We start from the raw sequence: 24,510 nt of genomic DNA, 5'->3' as shown, positions 1-24,510 counted from the left end.
ACCCTACCTACATATTAATTCTGTGTGTAATCATAGGCTTTAATTTCATTATGCATTATTAATTTTATTCTATTTTATTCGACTGTGTACAGCTGCTTGTGGCAGAAGCTTTGCTTGACAGCTGTTTGGTGCGGTGCGGTGCGGTGCGAGGTGTGGTGTGTCCCTTTAATCGAAAAAACAAACCAAGTCTTTCGAAAGCTTTTAAAACAACAAATAAGAAATTCTCACTATATTTATATATCAATATATGTAACATAAACACAACAAGCAATTGGACAGGAAGCGTTGATGGAAATGCGATCGTTAAGTTTTAAGTGAAGATAAGAATACAATACAAACAATAAGGATTTGTTTTATGTGCATAGTGCATTATAACTTTTATATATACATAACTATAGCGTATAGAGAGATACTGATTGAATAATTGAATGAGCCAGAAGGTGTAATTTAGTTAACTTTAAAGCTATTAATATTAATAATGTATTAATACACAAATTACGTTGTAGTTGTCTGAGAAATCGATTATCATGTAAATCAATAAATTATAAACTATATACATTAAATGAAGAAATAGTTTATTCCATTTAAATAACAAATTGAAATTCCAAACAAATAGTAAGCAAATTGCTAGTGTGACCAAATCAAATTAAAACATTTAGCACACAACACTGGGAATGCTGTGCAACACTGCATCTGTGAACAGCTGAACAGTAAAGTAAACACAATCAAAGTAGAACAATTATCATTCCTATATCTACAATGGAAGAAGCTGAACTAGATGGATCGGAATTGGGCACCAAAGAATATTGGGAATCGAGCTATACACGTGAAATTGGAAACTACAAAAGCCACGGGGACGTGGGTGAGATATGGTTTGACGAGGATTCGCAGCAACGTGTTGTGGACTGGCTGCTAAAGCAAGAGCAAATCGACAAGCAAACTGCACGTGTCCTGGACCTGGGTTGCGGCAATGGGATGTTTCTCGTGGCGCTGGCAAATGAAGGTTATGCCCAGCTAACTGGTGTGGACTATTCCCCAAAGGCAATTGAGTTGGCCAAAAGCATTGCCAAGGACCATGATCTAACCATCAGCTATAACGTGGCGGACTTGACGCTACCCCAGACGGACCTGGGCAGCTACAAAGTTGTGCACGATAAGGGCACCTATGATGCCGTCAGCCTCTGTCCCGACAACGCCAAGGAGAAGCGCTCACTATATCTTGCCACAGTGGAGCACTTGCTGCACGACAGCGACAGTCTATTTATAATTACGTCCTGCAATTGGACAGAGGATGAGTTGGTTCAGAGCTTTGCTGACAAATTCATCAAACACCACACCATACCAACACCGACATTCAAGTTTGGTGGCAAGGTAGGCAGTGTGGTAACATCTGTGGTGTTTAGGAAGCGCTGAAAGGTTCATCCATTTCTCAATATGGTTATCTTTCGAACAGTTTTTTGTATGTACTTTTGATTAGATTAAGATTAAAAGTTTAAATGCTCGTAAATTTTGAGTCATATCTACAGCTGCAAAAGGCGTATTTGTATAATAAAACTTTGTTCAATGTCCCAAAGTCACACAAATATCTATAATTATAAACCAGATGCATGTTACAAAATATACAATATAAAAAACGAATTCATTCTACAATGGTTCGACGACTCTACATGCCATGCCTTATAAAATATTGAGCTCCACAGCTGCTAGCTAGCATTTACGTCGTATGGGTGAGCCAAGTGGAGTGACTTGGTTGAATGGAATGGCTTGCTCCTCCGCAAAGGCCAGGAAATCCATGCCGTAATGTTGGATAAGCGACGTGAGCATGGCCACATCCGCCTCAGCTTGATGTGCATTAGTTGCTGGCTGTTTGAATGTTCTTTCAAACAGTGATCCCAAACTGTACTTGCCCTTGGGTGGAAAACGCTTTCTATCAGCACACTTTAGGCCGCTGAATAGTTTGCGACGAGAGCCCAGTGTTCGCTTAGCTGGTGGCGTCGCCTCCAGTTCATCGTCCTCGCTCTCGGACATTTGTCTACGCTTTGAAGCAGCTTCTTTGGGGGTCAGAATTGGACGTTTTGGAGTGGTTTCATTCAGCAATCGCCAGTCAATTTCCTTAATGGGTTTAGTTTCCTCCAGTCGGTCACTCACGGACACCTCCAGAGCTTCATCAACGTTCTCCGTTTCGATTTTCAGAAAATAATTCAGAGGTTCAGCTTCCTCCACCTTCACGGGCAAGCTTTGGGGAATTTTCATAAGCCCTTCTTCGCGGGAATGCTTGTCATCGATCTCCAAAAAGGCACGAAGTGAGTCCAGGCAAGTCACAGTGGGTGGGAAGTCCAGGTTTAGATTAGCAAATGCTTTCCTTACGATAGGAAAATCAAAATGCCAGCCATTGTGAGCCACCAGGCACACCGGAGACGGCAAATGCTTCACAAAGTTAAGGATCATCTGGGCAGAGTTATCGTTTAACTTCGATTCGCGTTCGAGCATGTAGTTGTTTAGCCCTGAAACCGGTATAAGTGAATCATCATCTAAGGGGGAAGGGAATGCACTTGAGACACAAACCTGTATGTCTTTCTGCATCCGGATGCACCATCTGAGACGCCTGAAATAGCACATTTAGCTTGTGCAACACACGGGGCAGCGGGGGTAACGACGGTGCCGGAACCTCATTCTTCCCTTGTCCTTCCACTACTTCTCTTTGTTCACCACTTTCCTTCAGAAGAGCTGCCTCAAACGCGTAGATGCACAGCTCGGTGATTCCCACCTTGTTGAAGTTGTGCGCAGGCAAATTGGTTGTCTCCAAATCCAATACTGCGAATGTCGAAATTTTCGGCTGATCTTCCTGACCATCGTTTTCCGCCATTGTACGACTTGACGACTCCGCCGTCAATTTAAAATATTTTCATTTTTTTTCTATTTCAAAACATTTTACGTGTGCGACGTTTACAAACACTGGACCCTTATCAGATATAGTGTGGCCATTTGAGCATTCTAGTATTGAACAACATTCATTAAATTATTTGTTGTAGCGAACCCTTTTCAGTTGCAACGATTTTTTATACCCGACTTACGATTTACTTGGCGACTGAAAAATGAATTGCGGTTTCATAGCATCCAGCTTTTGACACAGTGAAAAAACATGGAAACAGTTACCTTCTACTGACTTCTGTTCGCCTGGTACTTGGTCTGAAAATTTTCCAGTTTTCGGCCATTTCAGTGAAGCAATTTCAAAAGTTCACAGTGGCGTCCCAACACAGATCGGCCAATTCTCGAACTACGTTATTTTAGTTCCAGAAATGACCGTCTTCATCGCGTGGGCGCCACTGTGCAAAGAGGTGACTGTCAAAATTTGACAAAAATAACAGGAGAGATTTGTTTTGTTGTTTTCTCCTTTATTTGTAGTCCGTCCAGGATGTGCCACGCCCCCTCGTGATCGGCACAATGTCCTGGATCCTTTGCGACCAGTTCGGGTGCAAGGACATTAAGGATAATGCCATTTTCACGTTGTTTTTTCTTTTTAATCTCTACAAGGCTATAGCTCAGCTGTTTCCTGTCGAAAAAGGACATGTCACGCCTCCTCGGGATCGGGAAAATGTCCCGGATCACTTCGGGTGCTAGGACATTAAGGATAATGCCATTTTAATATTGTTTTTCTATATAATCCCCTTCAACGCTATAACTCGGCTGTTTCCTGTCGGATCAGGACATGGCATGCCTCCTGGCGAAGGTACGAGTCTCCTGTATCGCTTGAGTCCATCAAGGACCACAAGGACTGCAGGATATGGCTGTCCTACGCTATTTTGTAATTGGGAACTTTTCAGCCTGAAAGTATGCTATACTTTTGAGAACAAAAGCAGCCCCCAAAAGATACTTCAGTTTATTGGCCTCTGCCCCGACACGTCTCTGCCGCTGCCTCTGCCACGACTCTGCCCTGACTCTGCAGTGTGTGTTTCTAGGGGAGGGTGGCGCGCTAAAGGAGCGTGTTGGCGTGAGTAGTGTTGTTGATGTAGATGACAGATGAAGAAAAAATGTAAAATTTGACAAATAACCGCTAAGTTGCAGATGTAGTACTGAGTGCCGGGTATAAAAGTTGTGACGCGTAAGAAGCGTCTCACACGTCCCTTCTCGTTTTAAAATGATTCCGAATGTTTGTTGGCTGACTTCATTACATATACTAAGGGATACTATGATCCCTCAGACTCGGCCTCAAAAAACATCAAACCGTGGCTGGTGAAGTTATCAAATCTGAACGTAGAACTCCCTTTCGCGAACGTAATAATTTTAGAGATTTTTCAAGAGATACGCAAGTCATCGGTGCAAGCATATTGATATAACCATTTCATCAAAGATACAACATATTTAATGCTTAAATAAAACCGCAACTCTGCTGACGGTGCTGCAAAATCGTACAGAAAAACTCGATTTTGCCTGGTCACACACTGCCGCTAAAAGTTTGGTCGACAAACATTTCAACGAACTTCGTCAGATCCCAGAACTTCTTGGGCGGCAAACGCGACTGTTGTGTGCTCTGTGGAAATGTGTTGCATTGCTCTATTAATTCTCTTGGGGCTATTTGCACATATAGCTCTGTCGAAAAGTTTGGTGAGTATTACTGTGTAAAAGCAATAGAAGTCATGCGAAAATGCCCAATAATCCTAATCACAGATGGAACCAAATACTGGCTGCACGGACTTCTCCATCAAAACCATTAAATCAGTGTTGGATCAGCAGCTCATGATACAACTGCAGATGAAAATGATTGAAAACAAGTTGAAAACCCAACAGGAATGGGCTGAGACTCAAATGAATCATCAAGACAAACTGGAGACTAAACAAAAACTAGAGGGAATCGAATCGAGACTAAAAAAAGCGGAAGATTCCTCATCGATGCAATTGAGAAGACTGGACAGTGTAGAGCATAAGTTAATTGAACACCAAAGGGCGGATAATTCTGGGGAAAATGGGCTGTTGGAAATGATCGAAAGATTGAAGCAAAACTTGTCTGATCAGCAAGAAAAAAACGATTCTGACATGGGCAGGCTAAGCGAAAGACTGGGCGGACTAGAGAAACAGATCACAGGGCAGCAGGAAAGGGAAAGCTCAGCCGCTGAGAGACTTGGCAGATTAGAGGACAAACAGCGACAGCTGGTTTTGGGTGCACAGCAGGTGCTCGAGAGACTCGCACAAATAGAAAAGCAAATCGCAGTCGAACATGCAAAGGGACAGCTCGAAAGAGTGCAGCGGCAGTTGGCACATCAAGGCAAGAGTGGCTCCCATCTAGACAAGTATCGGGAGAGGCTCTCCCTGATAGAGCAACAGTTCTCGGGAAAAGAGAATGAAACGCTGGTCACGAAGAGACTCGACAGCTTGGAGAAAATGCAAGGCAATATCACTTCAAATATTACTCGATTCGCTGACAGTCTAAGCGTCATGAAGGAACAATTGTCTGAGCACAACACGACAAGGGAGAGAATGGACAAATTGGAGAAACAATTAGCTGGAAAACAGCAAAAGATCGATTCGGAGGTGATCAAGGTTAAAAATCAATTTGCAGACCATCAAACTAAGCTTGAAAATGATGAAAAGAGATTGTTGGACTCACAGAATAGGCTGGCCAAGCTGCAGGATCAATTGACGAGTCAGCAGAAAAAGATCACTAACCACGAGGCAGCCGTTAAGGAATCAGAGTCTAAAGTAAAGAAAATATTCGCCACGGTACAGAAACATGGCTCTGAGGGATATAAACTGGCAGAGGTGGTGAATGCACTTAAAAATCAGTTGGCAGGGCAACAAACGAAGCTCGAAAATGATGAAAAGAGACTGAACGAGCTGCAGGATCAATTGACGAGCCAACAGAATAAAATGTCCACCCACGAGGCAGCCATTAAGGAGTCAGAATCCAAGTTAAGAACACTGTGGCAGAAACGTCTTGTAACATTTCAGAAGCTCGGCTCAAAGTTTTATTACTTTGAGAGAAATGAGAAACTAAACTGGACAGATGCGCGTGACAGATGCCAAGAGCTGGGCAGCCACCTGGCTAGTCTGCAGGACCAGCAGGAGTTTGATTTAGTGACTAAAGATCTATACGACGTCTACTACTACTGGGTGGATGTTAATGATATTGAAACAGAAGGCGTTTACATGTCCAGTACCACTGGGAAGCAGGCAAATTTCTTGAAATGGAGACAAATCCCAGACGACTGGAAGGGCAATGAAGATTGCGTTGAGCTGGCCTATGAGAGCAAAGCAAATGCAATGGGAATGAACGATGTACATTGCTCCGAAAAACACATGTACATTTGCGAAAAGTAGTTCGAGGGCTTTGTGCCAAATGTTTTCCCCTGAAGAGCATTGAATATATCTCAAAAATGTAATCATCTAATTGTAGTTTTTGTCGTTTTATTTGTCACAAGAACACTTGTTAATGCAGTACAGACTCAGCTGTACAAAACAAAGAAAACAAAGAATTCTGTAGCTGGTTAATACTTGAAGGATTTGAAATCCCTTCTTGTCAAGCTAAATTTCTTTGTGGGTTTCATGGCACGCGTATGTCACGAGGGTGCTAATTTTAATGATCGCCCGCAGCCTTTGCTTCCTCTGACTTGGCCTCGCCTGGGGCACGTTTGAATGAGAATTGCATGTAGTCACTGCGCGTGGCTGCCTCGTACTCCTGCACGAGGCTGTCGACTGTCTCACGGGACTCATCCAGCTCGGTGAGATCATCCTTGAAGATATCTTCGCGTCGGAATTGATCGAGAAAAGCGCCACGCTTGCGTAGCTTGTCGTATTGATTGAGCGCACGCTCGAACAGCGAACAGATGCTGGTGTGGTTGGCCAACATCAAACCAGAAACGCGATGGTTGCTTTGCACGTAGGGCGAAGAGCGGGACAGGGCCACCTGGATAGAGGTGGGTCCCCAGGGTATAAACTGTGCCATCTTCCGATCACGAATGCGCTGCAGCGACTTGTGCACCTGGCTGGGATCCACCTCGCCCTGTATAATGTTCAGTATGGATATGTAGCAATGATGATTTGTCTTGTCTGGGCCAGTGGAGACCATCATGTTCTTGGGCTGCAGTAGGCGACGCATTACATCCAAGACTGTCGTTTTGCGAATGTTCACTGCCTGCTGATTGTTCACATCCGAGTCAGAGGTCAGTGGCGTGTAGCCCGTCATAAGGAAGTGCAGCTGGGGTGTGGGTATCAGTGGGGCCATCAGCCCGATGAGATTGTTGTTCATATACGAGGGGTAACGCAGAGTGGTTGTGCTCACGCTCATAATGGTGGACACGAGATTGTTGATTTGCGAAAAGCTGGGATTCTGGATGTGCAAACGATCGCAGGCTATGCGATTGAGGGCCGTGTTGTCCAGGACGACGACACTATCCGCGGCACTGGTTAGACGCCTCAGTGTCAGCAATGAGTTGTATGGCTGAACGACAACGTCGCTGATCTCATCCTGGTTGGGAAACACACTGAAGGTCTGTATGAGTTTCTTGGGATAGCGATCGGCCAGGCGCTCCATGATAAAGGAACCCATGCCAGAGCCCGTACCACCGGCAATGGAATGACAGAGTATGAATCCCTCAAGGGAATCACTTCCATCCGCTTCTCTATCGATTATATCAAATATTTCCTCCTGCAGCTTATCGCCCTGACTGTAGCCAGATGCCCAATTATTGCCAGCACCGCCACCATGCTTTGATAAGTAAACGTTCTCTGGATTGTAGAGCTGCGGGATATAAAAATAAACTTATTCAGCTTCCGACTCTTAATTTCCTTTGTGGCACATTTAACCTTTGCATATGGCGAGCCCATTATTGTATTTATCACCCTGGGCTCCAAGTCAAGCAGCACCGCACGCGGTATGTAGTGATCATCATCAGCCTGGTAGAAGAAAACATCTTTGCGGTCCATCCCATCGGTGGCGAAGTCCTCTAGAACGCCGCTCGGTGAAATGCCATGTTCCAGGCATAAACGTTTCCAAAACTCGAACCCAACTGTGCAGCGAGTTTATTTAGCATTAATTTTACATATTTAATTGTTACTCACTTTGATTGCCGCATTGGCCCAGCTGCAGAGTAATTATTTCGCTTGGCATTTTTGAATGCAAATCGTACAAGTCGCTGTCGCAGTATATTCTTCCCTCTATAAAATGTCCCAGCTGTATCCACGCCTCGCCCCAGTTCTATGCACGTTTTGTGAATTTATTGCTCTTTTAAACTACAACATACAGAAACACACAAGTAAGGACATAGAGACAATTATTTAAACAAATTCGCACAGCCGGGCTAAAGCAAATATATTTTATTAATTAGTGTTGGGCATCGCTGAAACTAAGCATCTTTAGAAGACCTAAAACAAGGTAAGGTGACGAAAGTACGCGGGATGGTTAATATGATAAGATATTAAATATTGACTTAAATAAAAACTAGGCAGCAATTAGTCAGTCGAATTGAACTTAGCTTGGTCAGTTAGTAATTTTAATTAACTGTTGTGACGTCACACACAGCACTGCTCAACAAAAATCGCACCACCCTGTGTCACCTCACATTCGCGCCTTGAGTCTTTGCAGCATCTTTCAACACTATTGCCGGCTTCTTGAAGAAATTGCAGCGTCGTTGCCCGCGCAGAGTTGTTTTGTGTTTTGTGTGTCCGCACACAATCAAGATATAAATTTTTCATTTTAAAGCGTGCCAAAATATTAAAAATAAAATAAAATACAATGCCCCGCGCCAAGGCCACAAAAAAACAAGTAGAGGAGCCTTTAGCTGTAGCTGCCGCCACAACAAATGGAAGTGTCGAGAATGAAAACGCCGGTAGTAAAGATGCTGATGATGCCAAGGTGCTAACGAAGGGGAAGCCACGCGCTAAAAAAACAACCAAGACAACTGCAGCAGCAAACCCGGAGCCAGACCAAGAGGAAAACTCGAAGCCCCCCGCTGCACGTGGCGGCAGGAAGAAGCAGTCTAAGGAGGAAGAGGAGAACGTCGAAAAAGTGCCGAAGGCTCTAAAAGGACGTAAGCAGATGGCAAGTAGCGAGCCGGAGGTAATTGAGGAAGCTGCACCAAAAGCTAGCAAAGCAGTCAAGTCTCGGGCCAAAAAAGAAAAACAGCCTGAAGAGGAAGTAGAGGAAGAACCAGCAGCAGCTCCAGCACCACCCAAGGGACGCGCCAAGAGAGGAAAAGCGACAGCTGTCGAGGAATCGGCTCCAAAGGAAACAAAAGCGCGGGGACGTAAGAGGAAAGACCCCGCAGAAGACGCTGATGCAGTGGTGGAAGAAGCAGAACCGCCAAAACAAAGAGCGAAAAAAGATCAACCACCCTTGATCGCGCCAGAGCCAGCGCAGAAGGCAAAGGAAAATAAATCCGAGACAACAACCAAACGGGCGCGAGTTAACAAGCGTCTGGCCGATTCGGAAATTGCTGAGGTTCTTGAGGAAGATGATGTGGCTCCAGAGCCACCAAAGGCTACCAATAAGCGTACTAAGAAAGCGGCGAAAGCTGGGGAAAACGGTGTTCAAGCTGAGCCTGTGCCTGTAGGGGATTCCACGGAGGAAGCTAAAGCCGATGCAGTGCCCACAAAGGCCACCAACAAGCGAACTAAAAAAGTAAAAGAACCCGAAGCTGTGCCCCCAGTGGCAGCAAAGCCAACTAAGCAGCGAGCCAAAAAGGAAGCCAAGGAGGAACCCGAGCCAGCTGCCAGCAAAAAAACGGGCACCGAAGGCCTCCACCAAAAAGGAGAGCGAGGAGGAGCTGCCAGAGCCGGCGGAAAGCAAACCAGGTTGGTTTGGTTTGGTTACAATTATGCACAAATTGCTAAACAGATTTTACTTAATTTCAGTTCGCGGTCGGAAAAAAGCCGCCACCAAATCGGAAGAAGCGATTGAAGATGATGCGATTGATGGGTCGAAAAGTATGTTGGTGGAGTCGTCCGGTTGCGGTGGCGGTGCAGTATTGAAAAGCTTGCACAACATGCTTAACTTTTGTTTTCCAGCATCCAAGGAGAAGGCCAAGAAGGCCGAGAAGGCTGTAGAAGCAAAAGTAAATTTGGATAAAGCTGACTTCGCACTGCCAGCTGAAAAGGCATTCAATTTAAAAATCTGCAGCTGGAATGTGGCTGGCCTAAGAGCATGGCTCAAGAAGGACGGTCTTCAGGTGTTGGCTCTCGAGGAGCCAGATATATTTTGTCTGCAAGTAAGTCCGCAATGAACGTCGCTAGTAGAACAATTTTAACCACTTTTGTTTGTTGTTGTTGAAGGAAACAAAATGCTCAAACGAGCAACTGCCCGACGAAATGACCAATGTGCCGGGCTATCACCCGTATTGGTTGTGCATGCCAGGCGGCTATGCTGGGGTGGCCATATACAGCAAGATTATGCCCATTCATGTCGAGTACGGCATTGGAAACGAGGAGTTTGATGACGTGGGACGCATGATAACCGCAGAGTATGAAAAGTTCTATTTGATAAATGTTTATGTTCCGAATTCGGGCCGCAAGCTGGTTAACTTGGAGGCCCGCATGCGTTGGGAGAAGCTGTTCCAGTCCTATGTGCAGAAGCTTGACGCTTTGAAGGCGGTCGTTATTTGTGGCGATATGAATGTGTCCCATAGCGAAATCGATTTGGAAAACCCGAAGACAAACACCAAAAATGCTGGCTTCACCAAAGAGGAGCGGGATAAGATGACGGAGCTGCTTGGCCTAGGATTCGTGGATACCTTCAGGCATTTGTATCCCGACAAAAAAGGCGCCTACACCTTCTGGACCTACATGTCAAACGCACGGGCTCGCAATATAGGCTGGCGGCTCGACTATTGCATTGTCTCGGAGCGGTTTGTTTCGCGGGTAGTGGACCATGTGATGCGAAAGCAGCTCCTTGGCAGCGATCATTGCCCAATTACTGTATTCTTTAATATTTAAAGTTCATTCCATCTTCGTTTGTTTTATGTTTTTATTTGTATGATGTTTACGTCCTTTTTTTCCTTCATATAATTGTACCGCCTGTTGCATTTTGTTATATGCGGCGTACACCTACGTATACATTTTGTTGTAGATCGACCCAGCTCGGTATTTAAATATAATTAAACTTAATAAATTCCTCGTACAAAGTAAAAGTGTATTTATTCGAAGGAATAAATCTATTTTGAAAATAGATAGAAAACAGCGAACATATCGAAAAGCAGAAACAATCGATGAATAGGAATTTTATTTTTAGCCGGTGCTTCTGTTTAAAAAAAGTATGCTGTTATGACAACCTATTTAATTTTGTGTTAACTTAAATAAGTGTTAGTCTTGCCAAAGTTAATACAAAATTTAACAGAATGTTGCATTTGCCCAACTTTCCCTCTCTATTTTGTATCGGTAACGTAAACCGATATATTTGTTGTGTGTGGACTCACCTTGTTGTGCTAAGACACCGTGTAAAATTCATGTAGAAATGCCATTTGGTATACATTTTGGTTTACCCATTTCATGTATAAACCCCTTTTTATAAAGAATCCTATAGAAGGGTGAGCCTAATGTTAGTCAATCTTGTAGAAAATTAGTTAATTTATCGGATAAAATTATATATTCAGTGATAAGGGTGCTATCCAGCTAGAATCATTAAACCGAATATCAAAACCAAGAAATGTAATTTTCGTTTGGCGGGAAAGAAGCGTTGAAGTCGTATGTAGGGTACAACCCTTGACATTTTTCCCGCCTTAAATAAAGTTTGCACAAGATATTTGTTAAAAATTCTAAGTTAATGTAATGACGGATACAGCTGTAAACCCCAACTTGTCCGCATATTGTGCGGGTCCAGTCAATGGCAATATTGGAGTGGAAAAAGAGAAATTGACTGACAATGGGCTTCTGGTGGAATTAAATAAGAGCAACGGCGTAGTGGACACCAATCAAGATGAGCAGAATTATTTGGAATTGATTAGGCATATCATAAAGGATGGTGAGCGCCGTATGGATCGCACCCAGGTAGGCACACTGTCGGTATTCGGCAGTCAGTTGCGGTTTGACATGCGGAAGTCGTTTCCCCTGCTGACCACCAAGCGGGTGTTCTTTCGTGCGGTCGTGGAGGAGCTGCTTTGGTTTGTTGCCGGAAAGACAGATGCGAAGCTCTTGCAGGCGAAGAATGTGCACATTTGGGATGGCAACAGCACCAGAGAGTTCCTAGACAAACTCGGCCACACGGACCGCGCCGTGGGAGATCTGGGTCCTGTCTATGGCTTTCAGTGGCGTCACTTTGGTGCCGAGTATGGCACCTGCGACGATGATTACAGTGGCAAGGGCATCGATCAATTGCGACAAGTAATCAACACCATCAGGGACAATCCATCCGATCGTCGCATCATCATGTCCTCCTGGAATCCCCTGGACATACCCAAAATGGCACTGCCGCCCTGCCACTGCCTGGCACAGTTCTACGTCTCGCAAACTCGCGGCGAACTCTCCTGTCAGCTGTATCAGCGCAGCGCCGACATGGGCCTAGGCGTGCCCTTCAACATTGCCTCCTATGCCCTGCTCACCCACATGATAGCCCATGTAACGGGCTTGAAGACGGGCGATTTTGTGCACACCATGGGCGACGCTCATGTCTACCTAAACCATGTTGAGCCACTAAAGGAGCAGCTGGAACGCAAGCCGCGACCGTTCCCAAAGCTGCACATCAAGCGAAAGGTGGAGGACATTGAAGATTTTCGCTACGAAGACTTTGAGGTCATTGGCTACGATCCATACCCTAAGATAAAGATGGACATGGCAGTCTAAAAGTGCTCCACTCTGTATTATTTCCTTAAATATGAACCGATTTCCTTAAATCTTTCAATCTCAGTTTAATCAATAAATAAATTACGAAAAAATGTTAAACTTGAGTACCAGTGAATTGGTTTGCTTCCATCATTGATATTTGAGTCCACATCTGTGCGTTGCATTCTGGATTGACGTTCAGACTAGAAAGTAAGTGGGAAGTGCTGGAAATTATGGGGCATAGGGCATACGCATACCATACATAGTCTTTAAACACATCTTTCATAGCTTTATTGGAATAAATTGTTGGTTTTCATTCATCGTGTGTGTCGCGTGTGTGTTTGGTTTGTGTGTTTGTAAATTCTCAGAGTAATCCATAATGAAGTTAATTGATTCTTAATAAATCTTGCACAGAGTATACCATAAATATGCTATATAAATTTTTGCTTGACTTTATCGCACACAATATTGTGATTGTTTTTTTTTTGGTTTCTTGGTTTTGGTTTCTTGGTTTCGTCTTTAAGTTTAATTAATAATGAAAATTCGAAGAAAATCGCTTAAGGTCTCGTGTCCATATGAGAGAACTCGACTCGACTTGACAATAATTCAATATATAATTTATGCACGTTAATTAAATTGGAATAATTCGTTTTGCTTTCGTTTTCGTTTCGTTTTCGGTTTTTGTCTGTGATGATTAAAGATAAATACATATTTGCTACTACAATACGATACGGTCCACCAATATTTTGACTATATTTATAACGACGAGAAAGAAACTTGCATAGTTTTTCATAAATACATATATGGTAATACACATGTGGCATAATACATATACATATACACATAATATATATTGTATAAGCTAACCCATAGACAAATAGAAATTAGATGGAATTATTATAATCTCTTATGTGAAATTCAATATGTTATTTAAACTTATGTTTTGAGCTTGAAAGAGCGAATGCCACTAAGGTTCTGAGTTGAGTTTAGATTTTTCCATATATTCCATACAACATCTTTCTCTTGCGTTTTCCGTTTTTTTGGCTAATGTGATTTTCTCTTCATCGTCTTCGTCTTCCTGCAGCTTAGTGCCGCTTAATGCCTTGCCCTTTGCCTTGCCTTCAACTTGCGTTTAACAATAGTGCTTAAAATTAGTACCTTTGACTAAGTTCTTTTCGACTAAGATTTGGTTTTTAATTAATTTATAATATACTTTTAGATTTATTTTTTGTATTTCTTCAACATTTAAACATATAGAGAGAGCTTTTTCCCACCTTTACCTTTACCAATCGCATCTATAAAATGGTTTGGTTTGCTTTATGTGTGTGTGTGTGTTTGTTTTTTATCTAATCTGTTCGATAGCTGGATCTTGAGGGAGCAGAAACCAAGATTTGATCTGGACTTTTGAGTGCATCCGGAAGCGACAGAAGAAATTACACAAAAACGAAAAACCAAAAAAATTAATTGAATAACATTTCAGCAGGTTGCTTCCACTACAAGTTCTGTTGCTTCCCCAATCGAGTTCTAACCACAGTCTTATAAATTTATCTAGCAACCTCCCATTCCATGCAACAGTTCGTGTAGGGATCGATCCTGGAAAGTGGGTTAGAGAGAGGGGCGAACAAGCCGTTCAATTATTGTAGCTAATTGCCATCGATATTAAGCACATTTCTCGAATAGATCTGTAATATTTGGGTGTGGCTTTTTGCTATTCAACATTTATTTAAGTGAGATTACAACAGTAGAGAAAAGAGTTTGTGTGTGTGTGTGTATGTGAGAGGAACAGACATTTAAAGAGAGATAGAGAGAGCGCTGCAGGCATTCCGTTACCGCTCCAACTAGCGGCAGCCAGAAGCCTGCAGGCATTTGCACAACCTTATTGGCTCCAAAACGCGAATGTGCCTCTAGAAACGACAAAACAGATCAATCAATTAATCAATCAATCATGCATTATCTTTACATACTCGTACATCTTTGGTTTTTGTTTTTGCTTTTGCTTTTGTTTTCGTTTGGTTTGGTTTTGGTGTAAAAGTATAAAAGTGTACCGTTAAGCCATTCTCACTTTGTTTGTTAGTTAAAATTTGTGGTAACTTTTCGTTTGTTTTTTGCTTTTTGTTTTTGTTTTTCGATTTCGTTCTCTTTGGTGAGACTCTTCTCTGCTCTTCTCGTTCTTCGTTTCTCAAGATATGCGCTTTGTTTTCTATTTATTCTTCTTTAAATGTTAACATTATTGCGTTTTCATGTAAAAATTATAAATTTGCTCGTTCCATTTGTGGTTTTTGTATTTTGGGTTTGGTTTTTTTGTTATTTTTAGTACTTTCTCGATTCCTTAGTCTTTTTCTGCATTTAGTTAAACGTTCTGTTATCAGTGATCCTCAGCGGACTTTGTTCTTTACGTATGTTTCCTCATGACGTTGCTTCCGTATCCATTTATCCTCCCTTTTGCTTTGTTTTTGTATATTATTGTGCGGTGTTTTTGTTCGTTACCATACCCATTAAGTATATAATATGTATATATAATATAATATATTGTATATATAGTACTCATGTATATATTTAAATTTTTAAAATACTTTCTTGGTTTTGTTTCGGGCTTCCACCTGCTCTGCTTCTTCCGTCCGTCCGTTTTCGGCTTCCTTCTCCCTTACTATAAAACATTTCCTCTTAAAAAATGTATATAATCGATTGCTTTTGTTGTTGTTCGGGGTTTTTTCTTTTACAATACTTTTATATCTTAATTGCATTACGCGCACAGAGATCTCCTGTTACACAGATCCGCGGTGCGGCGCATGGAATCCCATACAAAATGCACAAAAAACGGTGCCTCGATTTCTACATTTTGTATAAAAACTTTTCATTTGGTGTTTTTCTCTTGTAGTGTTTTCATTTCTGGGGCTCGCCTAGAAATTGTTTGCTGGAAGGTATTCATTCTTTCTTTCTTATTACCGCTTAAAAAGCAAGAATTCTATTTAATTTTTTTCTTTTGTCAGTCAAGCATTTTGCGCATGAGTATGAGTGTCTTTTTGTTTGCGTGTGTGTATATGGGTGTGTATCTGTGTGTGTATGTGTGTCTAGGAGAATATTCTTATAGTTTAGTTGTTAATTGGTTTTGTCGATGTGGGAAGAGGAGAGTAAAGTGAAGGAGTAGTGGATACTATAGCCATTGAGAGCTCTACATATCTGCAGGCTTGGCATTTTGCTGCTTTGCTTTGCTGCTACGCACTACACACGCACATACCTACATAATATATTCATAACCGTAATCGTAACTATGTATGTATGTATGCATATATATATATATATTCTATATATATAATTTCTGGTAATAAGTTTAAATAGTATGCAATTAATTTACTGACGTATACATGAAAATGGTTTCTCTCCTCTTTGCCTTGCTTTGCTTTTGCTTTTGCCTCTATGCATGCCATGACTTAGTAATTCGTAATAATTTCCTTGGTATGTATGTAGATGTATAAACATTTAAAATTTGCAATACACAACATCAATATATTGTTAATCATACATATATAATAATTGTTTCATAAATAGTTATAGATTTTTGTTCATGTAGTGCCATAGCATAGTTTTTATGTCTCTTAACATTGCAAATTTTACGTTTTACAGGCAAGGGATTCGAGGGATATAAATTATATTCAATGGAAAATATAAATACCAATAAATAGTGAATTATCTCCTACCTTTCCCAAGCCATTTGGTTATTTTCTACAACTAAATTCAAATTTTGTTTATCGGTTTTCGGTATTCTAATTCTTTAGGGACACAATTTGCATTTGCATTTGCAGTTTTGCAAGGAAATCTGTCAAGCACCATGATTTCATATCATCGACACACCATTTCCCATATCTCTATCTCCTCGACTCTCGGAAACATCCCAGCTTTCCTTTCCCATCTCTCTGTTAATGCCAGTTTTCCCCAGTTTCGTATTTAAAAATGTATTATACTTAGTTTGGCAATTTGTTCAACTTGTTCTTTTAATTTCTTTTATGTTTACTCTTTGTTTTCTTTGTCTGTTTTGTATTCGCTTGCTTCGATATTGCTGTTGAGTTGGGTTAAAACAAATTCGTTATGCTGAAACGCGTTTTTTGTCAATCTACATAAGTTACGTTGCTCTCGCTCTGGCTTTCCATTTCCATTTTATTTTCTTCTATGCTTGTTTTGTCTAGGGAGGGACTGTTCTGATCTTTTTCTAAAGTTACATTTTTAGCTTCTTTTTTGGAATGGCGTGCTTAGATTTTGTAGCTGGCTTTGTTTTAGCTTTACACTCGTTGATTAGTTTATAACTATTATGGTCTCACTTTGCTTGTATTATTTATTTATGATTTTTATCCTTTTTCCGTTTGCCTGTTTGCTTTTTTCGATTTTTCTTAAACATTTATTCGTTGTATTCGAAAAATTCTCAATTAGCACTTGCTGCCATTTTATGTGTGTTCAGATGTGTTTCTGTGCTGACTGACACCAGAGAGTCAGGGGCAGGGATGGGGCAGTATGACTTTATGACGAGTAGGAGATTAGTTTGGGAGGCTCGAACAAATTGAACATTATGGGTTGTTATGGGTTGGGGGTATAGAATAAAGGGCTTGTCTATATATACGTATATTATGCATACATCGTTTATTTTAGAAAAAGTTATACATTTAATATAAAACATAAACATATGCATGTCTTGTTTGGTTGCTTCTCGTATTCATCTTCTTTTATCTAGCCTTCCCTTCGCATTTCTCTGCATTGTCTATTAGCAAAAACGGCCTGGTCTGACTATATGCCAAACCGCACGCCCGCTTCTACGTGTATCTGTTTACGCATTCAGTTCTGTTTTTTCGTATCTCATTTATACATTTATTTATAGCTTAAATATTTGTCATGTTTGTTTCTCATTCTTTGGTGGATTGTGGGCCTCAGTGCCATCGAAAATGTTCCTCCACTTATTATACTCAGCTCTCGTTTAAAAATATGTCTAGAGTAGAGTAGAGTGGAGTACACATTCCAAACAAAAACTTAACTAGAGCTTTACTTCTCTCAGATTCTCTCAGTTTATACCCAGTTCTGGAAGCCATTCTGTTAGATGTTTTTCTTTAAAAGTGCATTAACAAATCAAATATAATGGTAAAGTTGTACTTATTTTGGTAGTACTATTTAATCACGGGCCCGATTGATTTGCTGCCCCCCGATTAAAGTCAAACAATTAATGTGTGAAGAATAAGATACAAAACGAAAAGCGAATTCATAATTCGTCGAAAAGTAATCAACTTAAACTAGGATTTGTTTTAGGATAATGCTTTGGTTTAAGCTATCAAAATGATAAAAAATAATCGCTTTGGCTTGAGCGAAGGAGTTGCCCCGTATGTTTGCCTCTTAGCCAGCTTACAAATTAATTTGAAGTAAATAGAAGGTAATCAATTAATGAGGGTTGACTCGAGTAACTAAGGGATAACATAATATAACAAAGTTTCTTTAAAAGAACCAATTCGACCAGGAGGGCATGTTCTTGTTGCCAGAACCAGCACCCGATGACGATCCATTGGCTGCCATTCCCAGTCCCATGCCCATGCCCATGCCCAGGCCCAGTGCTCCTCCTGCTCCGCCTCCTCCGTTCCGCCGGCTTTCACCCAGGGATCCTGCTGCTCCTGCTGATGTGCTGGCTCCACTGCTGGATCCGGATCCTACTGCACTGCTGGCCACGTTGGTCAGAAACTGAGCGAATTCCTGCTGCAGCTGCAGCTGTTGCTGCAGCAACTCAAATTGATTTTGTGGCTTGTTGTAAATGAATTTCGTGGATGTTTTCAATATGTTGCTCGACGAAGAAGCCGATGAGGAAGAGGCGGCAGCGCCATTGCTTGCACTGGCTCCAGCATCGCCATTGGAGGACACTGCGTGGCTGTGGCTGCTATTGCTGCTGCTGCTGTTGCTGGTACTATTGTTTGTTGCTGTGGCTGCTGCTGCTGTTGCTGCTGCGACTGCTGCAGTGTTGTTTCCTGATGATCTCTTAGGTGGCGGCATTGATTGTTGCTTGTTGCTTTGAGTCGTTGATTGGAGCCTCTGCTGCTGTGGCTGCTGCAGCTGCTTGCTCGTGTTGCTGCTGCTGCTGTTGTGTGTGTTGTGCTGTCTGTTGCTGCTAGTAACGCTGTTGTTGTGATTAGCATATTTGCCATGTGGATTGTTCGAATTGCTGATGCCACTACTGATGTTGTTCTGATTGTTCTGACGATGGTTGTGGAGCACCAGACCATTGGCCGCCAAGGCCGCCGCCGCCGCATTGGCATTGACAACAGCAGCCAACTTGGATAGTAATTACGTTTGCTTGTTCTTGTTGGTCTTGAAGCTGACCTGGAGCACCCGGTTGCCCAGCGTGTAGCCATTGAGCGACTGTATGGCCAGCACCGCCTCCTCGTAGTTGGTCATCGTCACAAACCCAAAGCCCTTGCACTTGTTGCTCTGCAGATCGCGAATCACCTGGGGGGTACAACAATCAGTTGATGCAAAACCACAAAATTGATTTGTCCCGCGCCTCACCTTGACCGACTGCACAGCACCGAAGGGTCCAAACAGCTGCCACAGCACATTCTCCTCGGTCTCTGGTGCCAGATTATAGACGAAAATGCACCAGCCGGAGCTGGCAATGGTGTTGCCTTGAATCATTCCATTGGTGATCAGATCGCTGGTCAGCGGCGAGTATCGAGAGATAACCGAGCTGCAGAAGAGTTGCAAACAAATGGGAGACATTCTAGATGCTTCACATAGATCGTCTTATCATCTACTAAATCTAGGTATAGGCATGCAAATAATTCTTATTTTCTAACAACCACAGCTGCTCCCCCTCGCTATCTCTCTCAATCCTGACCTGTAACGGCCCGCGTTGGGATGGATAGCAGCGGCTGCTGCTGCCGCTGCAGCTCCGGCAGCGGCATTCGCCGGGAATGCCCGACCGCCTCGTGTGTTCTGTGGCGCTATGTACGCGGCCAGTGGCTGCATGCTGTTCTTGTTACTGCTGGGATTGTTGGCAAACTTGACGGTTATCGGTTCGGTGGAGTTCTTGGGTGTGGTGCCGTTCAGCTCCTTGATGGCTCGATCAGCCTCAAAGCGCTGATCGAAGCGTATAAAGCCAACGCCCTTGGAGAGACCTGCAAAATGATCGGGAATGGTTAGTAGTCAGTAGAGATACAATAAAGTCAGAGGCACAGTTACAGTTAAAGAAACAGTTTCATAAATATTCAAGCAAAAGCAAGCGGCGATGGATTTGGCATGCATTTATCGAAGGATGAACTGAATGGGAGTTGAAAACTATGCAACTGATAGATGAATCTATTGTAACATAGTGCGTAAAATGCATAAATGAATATACATAAATATTATTTGTTTTTGTATCTTTCATATGCGTATGAATGAACAGCTTGGAAATTAAAGGGAAAATGATGAAATCAAAATGATTAAAAGAAAAAACATACCCGGCGCATGTTCATCTTATTTGGTTCGATTATTACATGTAAAAAAATAAAATTGTACACAAAAATTTGCATTAATTAATAAGTATCAATATATCAATAATAAAGAAAACACAAGGGAGGGGTTTATAATTCGATTTTTGTGGAGAGAGCGCCAGCCACATTGGAAATCAAATTTTGTGCGCGATATGGGCTAGAAGGCTACAAATGAATCGAAGAATATTTTAAAGAACGAGTATATATATGTAGATATGTTGTATATAGAAATATTTAAATATACTGGATACTGGGACATGCTTTGAATGATCAAGGAGAATATTCCTCTAGGATCTAAGATCTGAGTTGGGGATTATTCATCTGATATTCCTTTCGAATTTAAAATTCAACTTCTCCTCTCACTCTTTCTCTGGGTATTCAGGCCTCCTCCAGGACTCACCGGTGATATTATCACAAAGTATGCGCGAAGTGATGATCTTGCCGTATGGACTGAACAATGATTCGAGGTCCGACTGTGTCATATTCTTTGGAAGACCCGATACATAGAGATTGGCGCCCTTGATGCTCTCCGAGCTGGGCCGTGCAATGGATACCTTAATGGTTTTGTTCTGCAGCCGCAGACCGTTCAGTGCGTTGATAGCCTTTTCGGCATCCTCCTGCTTGACGTAGTTCACGAAGCCATAGCCCAGGCTTTGGCCTAAATCGGAAAAAGAGGATGAATAAACTCTGACTGTGTCCATCGTTCATCGTTCTCACCTGTCACCTTGTCGCGGATCAATTTGCAGCTCTCCACCTCGCCGAAGCTAACGAACAGCGAACGTATCTCATCCTGGGACATTGTCTGTGGCAAGTAATTAACAATCAGATTAGTTTTTGGATCTGGTTCGTTGTTGTTGTTATTATTGTTATTGTTGTTGTTGTTTGCAGTGGTGCTGTTGTTGTTGTTGTTATTATTCGCTGTTGAATTGTTGGCATTGGATGCCTGGCCAGTGGCATTCGATCCAGTTGTCGTCGATCCTGAACCCGAACCAGAACCGGCAGCTGCTGGCGATGTTGAGGCAGTTCCGCCGTTTGTCTGCGCCTGGCTATTGGTCGTCACATTTCCCGTAGATCCTGTAGATCCGCCGCCTGCGCCAACGCCTGCTCCTGTGGTGGCGGCGGTGGTGGTGGTGCTGCTGCTGCTGGCAGTGTTGGCAGCTCCTCCAGTAGGTGGCTGCTGTTGGGGCTGCTGTTGCACGGCTGTCTGACCCTCGACCATAATGTGGCTGCTGCTGAAAGAACGATTCCAAATTAGCACAAATTGTCATCCATTATGCATTTTCTCGTTTAATGAACTTTACTGATTTCTCTTTTGCGTAAAACTTGATCAAGAGACAGATGTAGAGAGTGGATGGAGAGTGTATACAGTTGATATTGAGATAATACTGCAGGGGGATCTGCAATGGAACGCAACAATAAATTAGCAATAGTTTTCGTAATGGCAACCATTATACTCGTATCTTTTAACACTCACCCTATCCTGAGGCGCACGCGGAGTGGATCAACCGAAGTGGAACACAAAAGTCTTTCTGTCTGTGGACTGATCTCGGGCGTATTCTATAGCCTAGTTAGGAGCGCGTATACCCCGTATACTCGTATGGGTACGTATGGGTTGCTTGTGTGCCCGAAAGTTTACTGAAAACCCAAACAAAGTTGCAATAAAAATCAATTATTTTAATTCAATTTAAATGAAATGCGGGCTGGGCCCACTCTCCCCACTTTTCCTGTGGAAATACGCGAAAGTGAACCTTTTTTGTTTTGTTTAATGAAGCCGTAGAAATGGCCGAGACGAGAGCTCTATGTTGCTGTGGCTGGCACACATTTGCTGGCTGACTGCATGACATAACGGGAGGGGGTGCGGGTACGGCAAGATCCGACGGTAGGAATGATGGAAAAATCGATGCAATTAAAATGGGACTAAAATAATGTCGCAGATATCGATTTGTGGCTAAAAACAGGTGGACTTACACCAAGTCTTATTGCTAGTGGACATTTTCTGTTCAAATGGAAGGGAAGGAATATTTAAGGGACATAAAAGGGTCTCCCGACGTGAAGATTAGAGACCTCTTCATGTAATGTTTCTCCATTTGGTGAATTTAAACACTTTTTCACAACTAAAACACAAATATTGTTCATTCTCCAGCTACGACGACAACGCATGCGCCTCACTCTGCCTCTGCCTCTGTCAATCTCTCTCTCTCTCTCTCTCTCTCTATCTCACTCTTCACGGACCGCTCTAAGAGATCTCTTTAGTTTCCATAAAGAGAGGTGGGGTGCTGTGTTCTTTTCGTTGAAAGACATTGAAATACACAATAAATAAACAAATAAATACATTCAATATGGCAAATGGTGCTTTACTTGGGAATATATGCATATGTACGGATTAAATCGTTATCTTGTTATCCGAAAAATAGGTCGGATTGATGGCTGATGTGGTCTCTGCTATACATTCTCTTATAGTAAATTGGGAAAATATCAAAACAGTATTTTTAGCAAATGCTGAAATTGGCCTTTATGACGATTGCGGCCGGCAATAAATATTTTTCTGTGCACTCTCCGAGTGTACTTTCCATTATAAGTGGAAAAAGTGCGAAATGTTTGTATTATACGAATGAAAAAACAATTTATAATATGAAAAGTAATATTTAATTGGGCTATCCATCATTTTCTATGAGATGAAGAAAGCATGTCCCATCTATTTAAATATGCACTTCACTTTTTTGTGCTCTTTTAATTCTGCAATTCAAAATCTGATAATTCAAGACATTCTTTGAGTTTTTTTGGGGTAAATTGTCTGACTCACAAACAGAATAATTCGTTTGATTGTACATCATTTTCAATATTGATGACTGTCTGCTTTCGTAGGTTTTAGATAGCACCAAAGTCTGAATGCGCTGGCAGTTTTGTTGCATTTGCCAGCGTAAATCGTGCGAGAAACTAATATTTTAAAAATAAACAAACAAGTTCTGGGATGTACGAAATAGAAGAGCAGATCCCAGCTGCTGCTGCTGTGCTGCGTAGCCGGCACAAATTATAATTGTATTTTCGAAAATAATTTGAAAGCAACAAAAGCATCGCAGCTGATGTGCTGACGTCGAATCTGCTGCTGCTGCTCGACGCCTATTTGAGGTTAAGTGGCAGCAGAGTTTTCCTCTCAATCCCCTGGCTGAAGGAAACACTGTTGCATTGAATTAATTTTCCGAAGTACTTATATAAATTCTCGAGTGATGCCCCACTGGCACAGGCACTGGTTTTGTTACCTTTTCTTCCTGTTGGATGTTGAATGTTGGACGGATCTGATCTCAGATCGTGGAAAACTTGTTGCTGGTTCGCACGATTTCGATTTCAGTGCGATTACGAAACAATTTTCTGGGGGGATGGATGTTTGCTTTTACGAGTATGTATATTTATTTTAATAATAACCGAGACACAAACCGAACCGAAGCGAAACCGAATTGAAAGAAAGCACAACCAAAACAAAGCGACAACCGAAAGTAAGGAGAAGATATTTAGTTAGTTGGAGGGATTATTATTATATTGTTAAAATTTAATTTGTTGCCGTGGCTGTTGGAATAAGGAGAAACCGAACTAAACAGAACAGAACCGAACCGAAACGTGCAACTAATTCGTAATAACAATAATAGCAATAATAATAATAATAATAAGGAAATAAAATCGAACGGAAAGTAGAAAAGAACGCGTTCCTGCAACTCAACAGAACAGAAATAAATGATTTGGCGAGCGGCGTGGAAAGTATTTTTATGCCCCCGAGAACGGAACGGGAGAGCGACGATACCGAGAGTAAGAGAGAGAGAGAGAGAGAAAGACTGTTGACTGTTGTGCAGTTGGCCAACTTGTCGAATGTTTGCTCTTTGTCGCCGCAAGTGAAGAGAAATCCATTTGGAATGGATCACCCACCTATGTATGCATATGTGTACATACAAATACATCCATTTGAGTGCGTATGTATCTATTTACATACATATGCTTGTATATTAGAGGCGGCGGAGAAAGGTAATTTATAATTGGATTTACCATAATTATTTGAAATTCCTTTATGGTAATCTATTTGATATGGCCATTCGAAATCAAATAAGAATTCTTAGCACTAAACAGCTGAAAATATTTCCAGTTGGTGTTCAAATCTGGGGTAACAAAACAGTTGCTTCTTTATTACATATTGACTTAAGTACAAATTGGTAATGTCTTCCGGAAAATTAAACATCCATTCGATACTAGAGAGCTATATTTCCAAGCATAAAACATATGC

General features: G+C 42.0%; 8 protein-coding genes across 8 annotated transcripts in view; 4 read left to right on the top strand and 4 right to left on the bottom strand.

The window, feature by feature from the left end:
* Positions 1-703: 703 nt before the first annotated feature.
* Positions 704-1,573, top strand: LOC117902695 (EEF1A lysine methyltransferase 2). The gene has a single exon (XM_034814236.1). It carries the CDS (start codon positions 760-762, stop codon positions 1,411-1,413), a length of 654 nt encoding a protein of 217 aa, XP_034670127.1. The 5' UTR covers positions 704-759; the 3' UTR covers positions 1,414-1,573.
* Positions 1,522-2,941, bottom strand: LOC117902691 (three-prime repair exonuclease 1). Its single transcript, XM_034814233.1, has 2 exons — positions 2,566-2,941; positions 1,522-2,504 (listed from the first exon to the last, which is right to left on the bottom strand). The coding sequence occupies exons 1-2, from the start codon at positions 2,864-2,866 to the stop codon at positions 1,708-1,710; spliced, it is 1,098 nt and encodes a 365-aa protein (XP_034670124.1). The 5' UTR covers positions 2,867-2,941; the 3' UTR covers positions 1,522-1,707.
* A 2,461-nt stretch (positions 2,942-5,402) lies between these two features.
* Positions 5,403-6,389, top strand: LOC117902693 (C-type lectin domain family 4 member M-like). Its single transcript, XM_034814235.1, has one exon. The coding sequence runs from the start codon at positions 5,434-5,436 to the stop codon at positions 6,313-6,315; it is 882 nt and encodes a 293-aa protein (XP_034670126.1). The 5' UTR covers positions 5,403-5,433; the 3' UTR covers positions 6,316-6,389.
* Positions 6,386-8,307, bottom strand: LOC117902690 (tubulin gamma-1 chain). The gene is made up of 3 exons (XM_034814232.1): positions 8,056-8,307; positions 7,801-8,003; positions 6,386-7,735 (listed from the first exon to the last, which is right to left on the bottom strand). The coding sequence occupies exons 1-3, from the start codon at positions 8,102-8,104 to the stop codon at positions 6,572-6,574; spliced, it is 1,416 nt and encodes a 471-aa protein (XP_034670123.1). The 5' UTR covers positions 8,105-8,307; the 3' UTR covers positions 6,386-6,571.
* A 300-nt stretch (positions 8,308-8,607) lies between these two features.
* LOC117902696 (recombination repair protein 1) lies at positions 8,608-11,113 on the top strand. The gene is given in 5 exon segments (XM_034814237.1): positions 8,608-9,643; positions 9,645-9,786; positions 9,847-9,918; positions 10,000-10,199; positions 10,264-11,113. Coding segments are annotated over 5 exon segments (1,989 nt in total). The 5' UTR covers positions 8,608-8,728; the 3' UTR covers positions 10,924-11,113.
* A 576-nt stretch (positions 11,114-11,689) lies between these two features.
* On the top strand, positions 11,690-12,867 carry LOC117902692 (thymidylate synthase). The gene has a single exon (XM_034814234.1). The coding sequence runs from the start codon at positions 11,755-11,757 to the stop codon at positions 12,763-12,765; it is 1,011 nt and encodes a 336-aa protein (XP_034670125.1). The 5' UTR covers positions 11,690-11,754; the 3' UTR covers positions 12,766-12,867.
* Positions 12,868-16,780: 3,913 nt separating this feature from the next.
* LOC117902689 (ELAV-like protein 2) lies at positions 16,781-23,955 on the bottom strand. Its single transcript, XM_034814231.1, is given in 8 exon segments — positions 16,781-19,215; positions 19,276-19,453; positions 19,604-19,883; positions 20,641-20,898; positions 20,958-21,475; positions 21,542-21,637; positions 21,715-21,875; positions 23,501-23,955. Coding segments are annotated over 5 exon segments (2,217 nt in total). The 5' UTR covers positions 21,460-21,475; positions 21,542-21,637; positions 21,715-21,875; positions 23,501-23,955; the 3' UTR covers positions 16,781-18,216.
* Positions 22,409-24,510, bottom strand: part of LOC117902688 (AF4/FMR2 family member lilli) — a 91,530-nt gene continuing 89,428 nt past the window's right edge. The window contains exon 13 of the mRNA XM_034814226.1: positions 22,409-22,426. The gene's annotated coding sequence lies outside the window, so the exon portion shown is untranslated. The remainder of the gene's footprint in view (positions 22,427-24,510) is intronic.

Source organism: Drosophila subobscura, chromosome U (assembly GCF_008121235.1).
Source record: "Drosophila subobscura isolate 14011-0131.10 chromosome U, UCBerk_Dsub_1.0, whole genome shotgun sequence".
Classification (NCBI taxonomy): domain Eukaryota; kingdom Metazoa; phylum Arthropoda; class Insecta; order Diptera; family Drosophilidae; genus Drosophila; species Drosophila subobscura.
The sequence above is the reverse complement of the archived record's forward strand: the minus strand, read 5'-3'. Positions and strand labels throughout refer to the sequence as shown.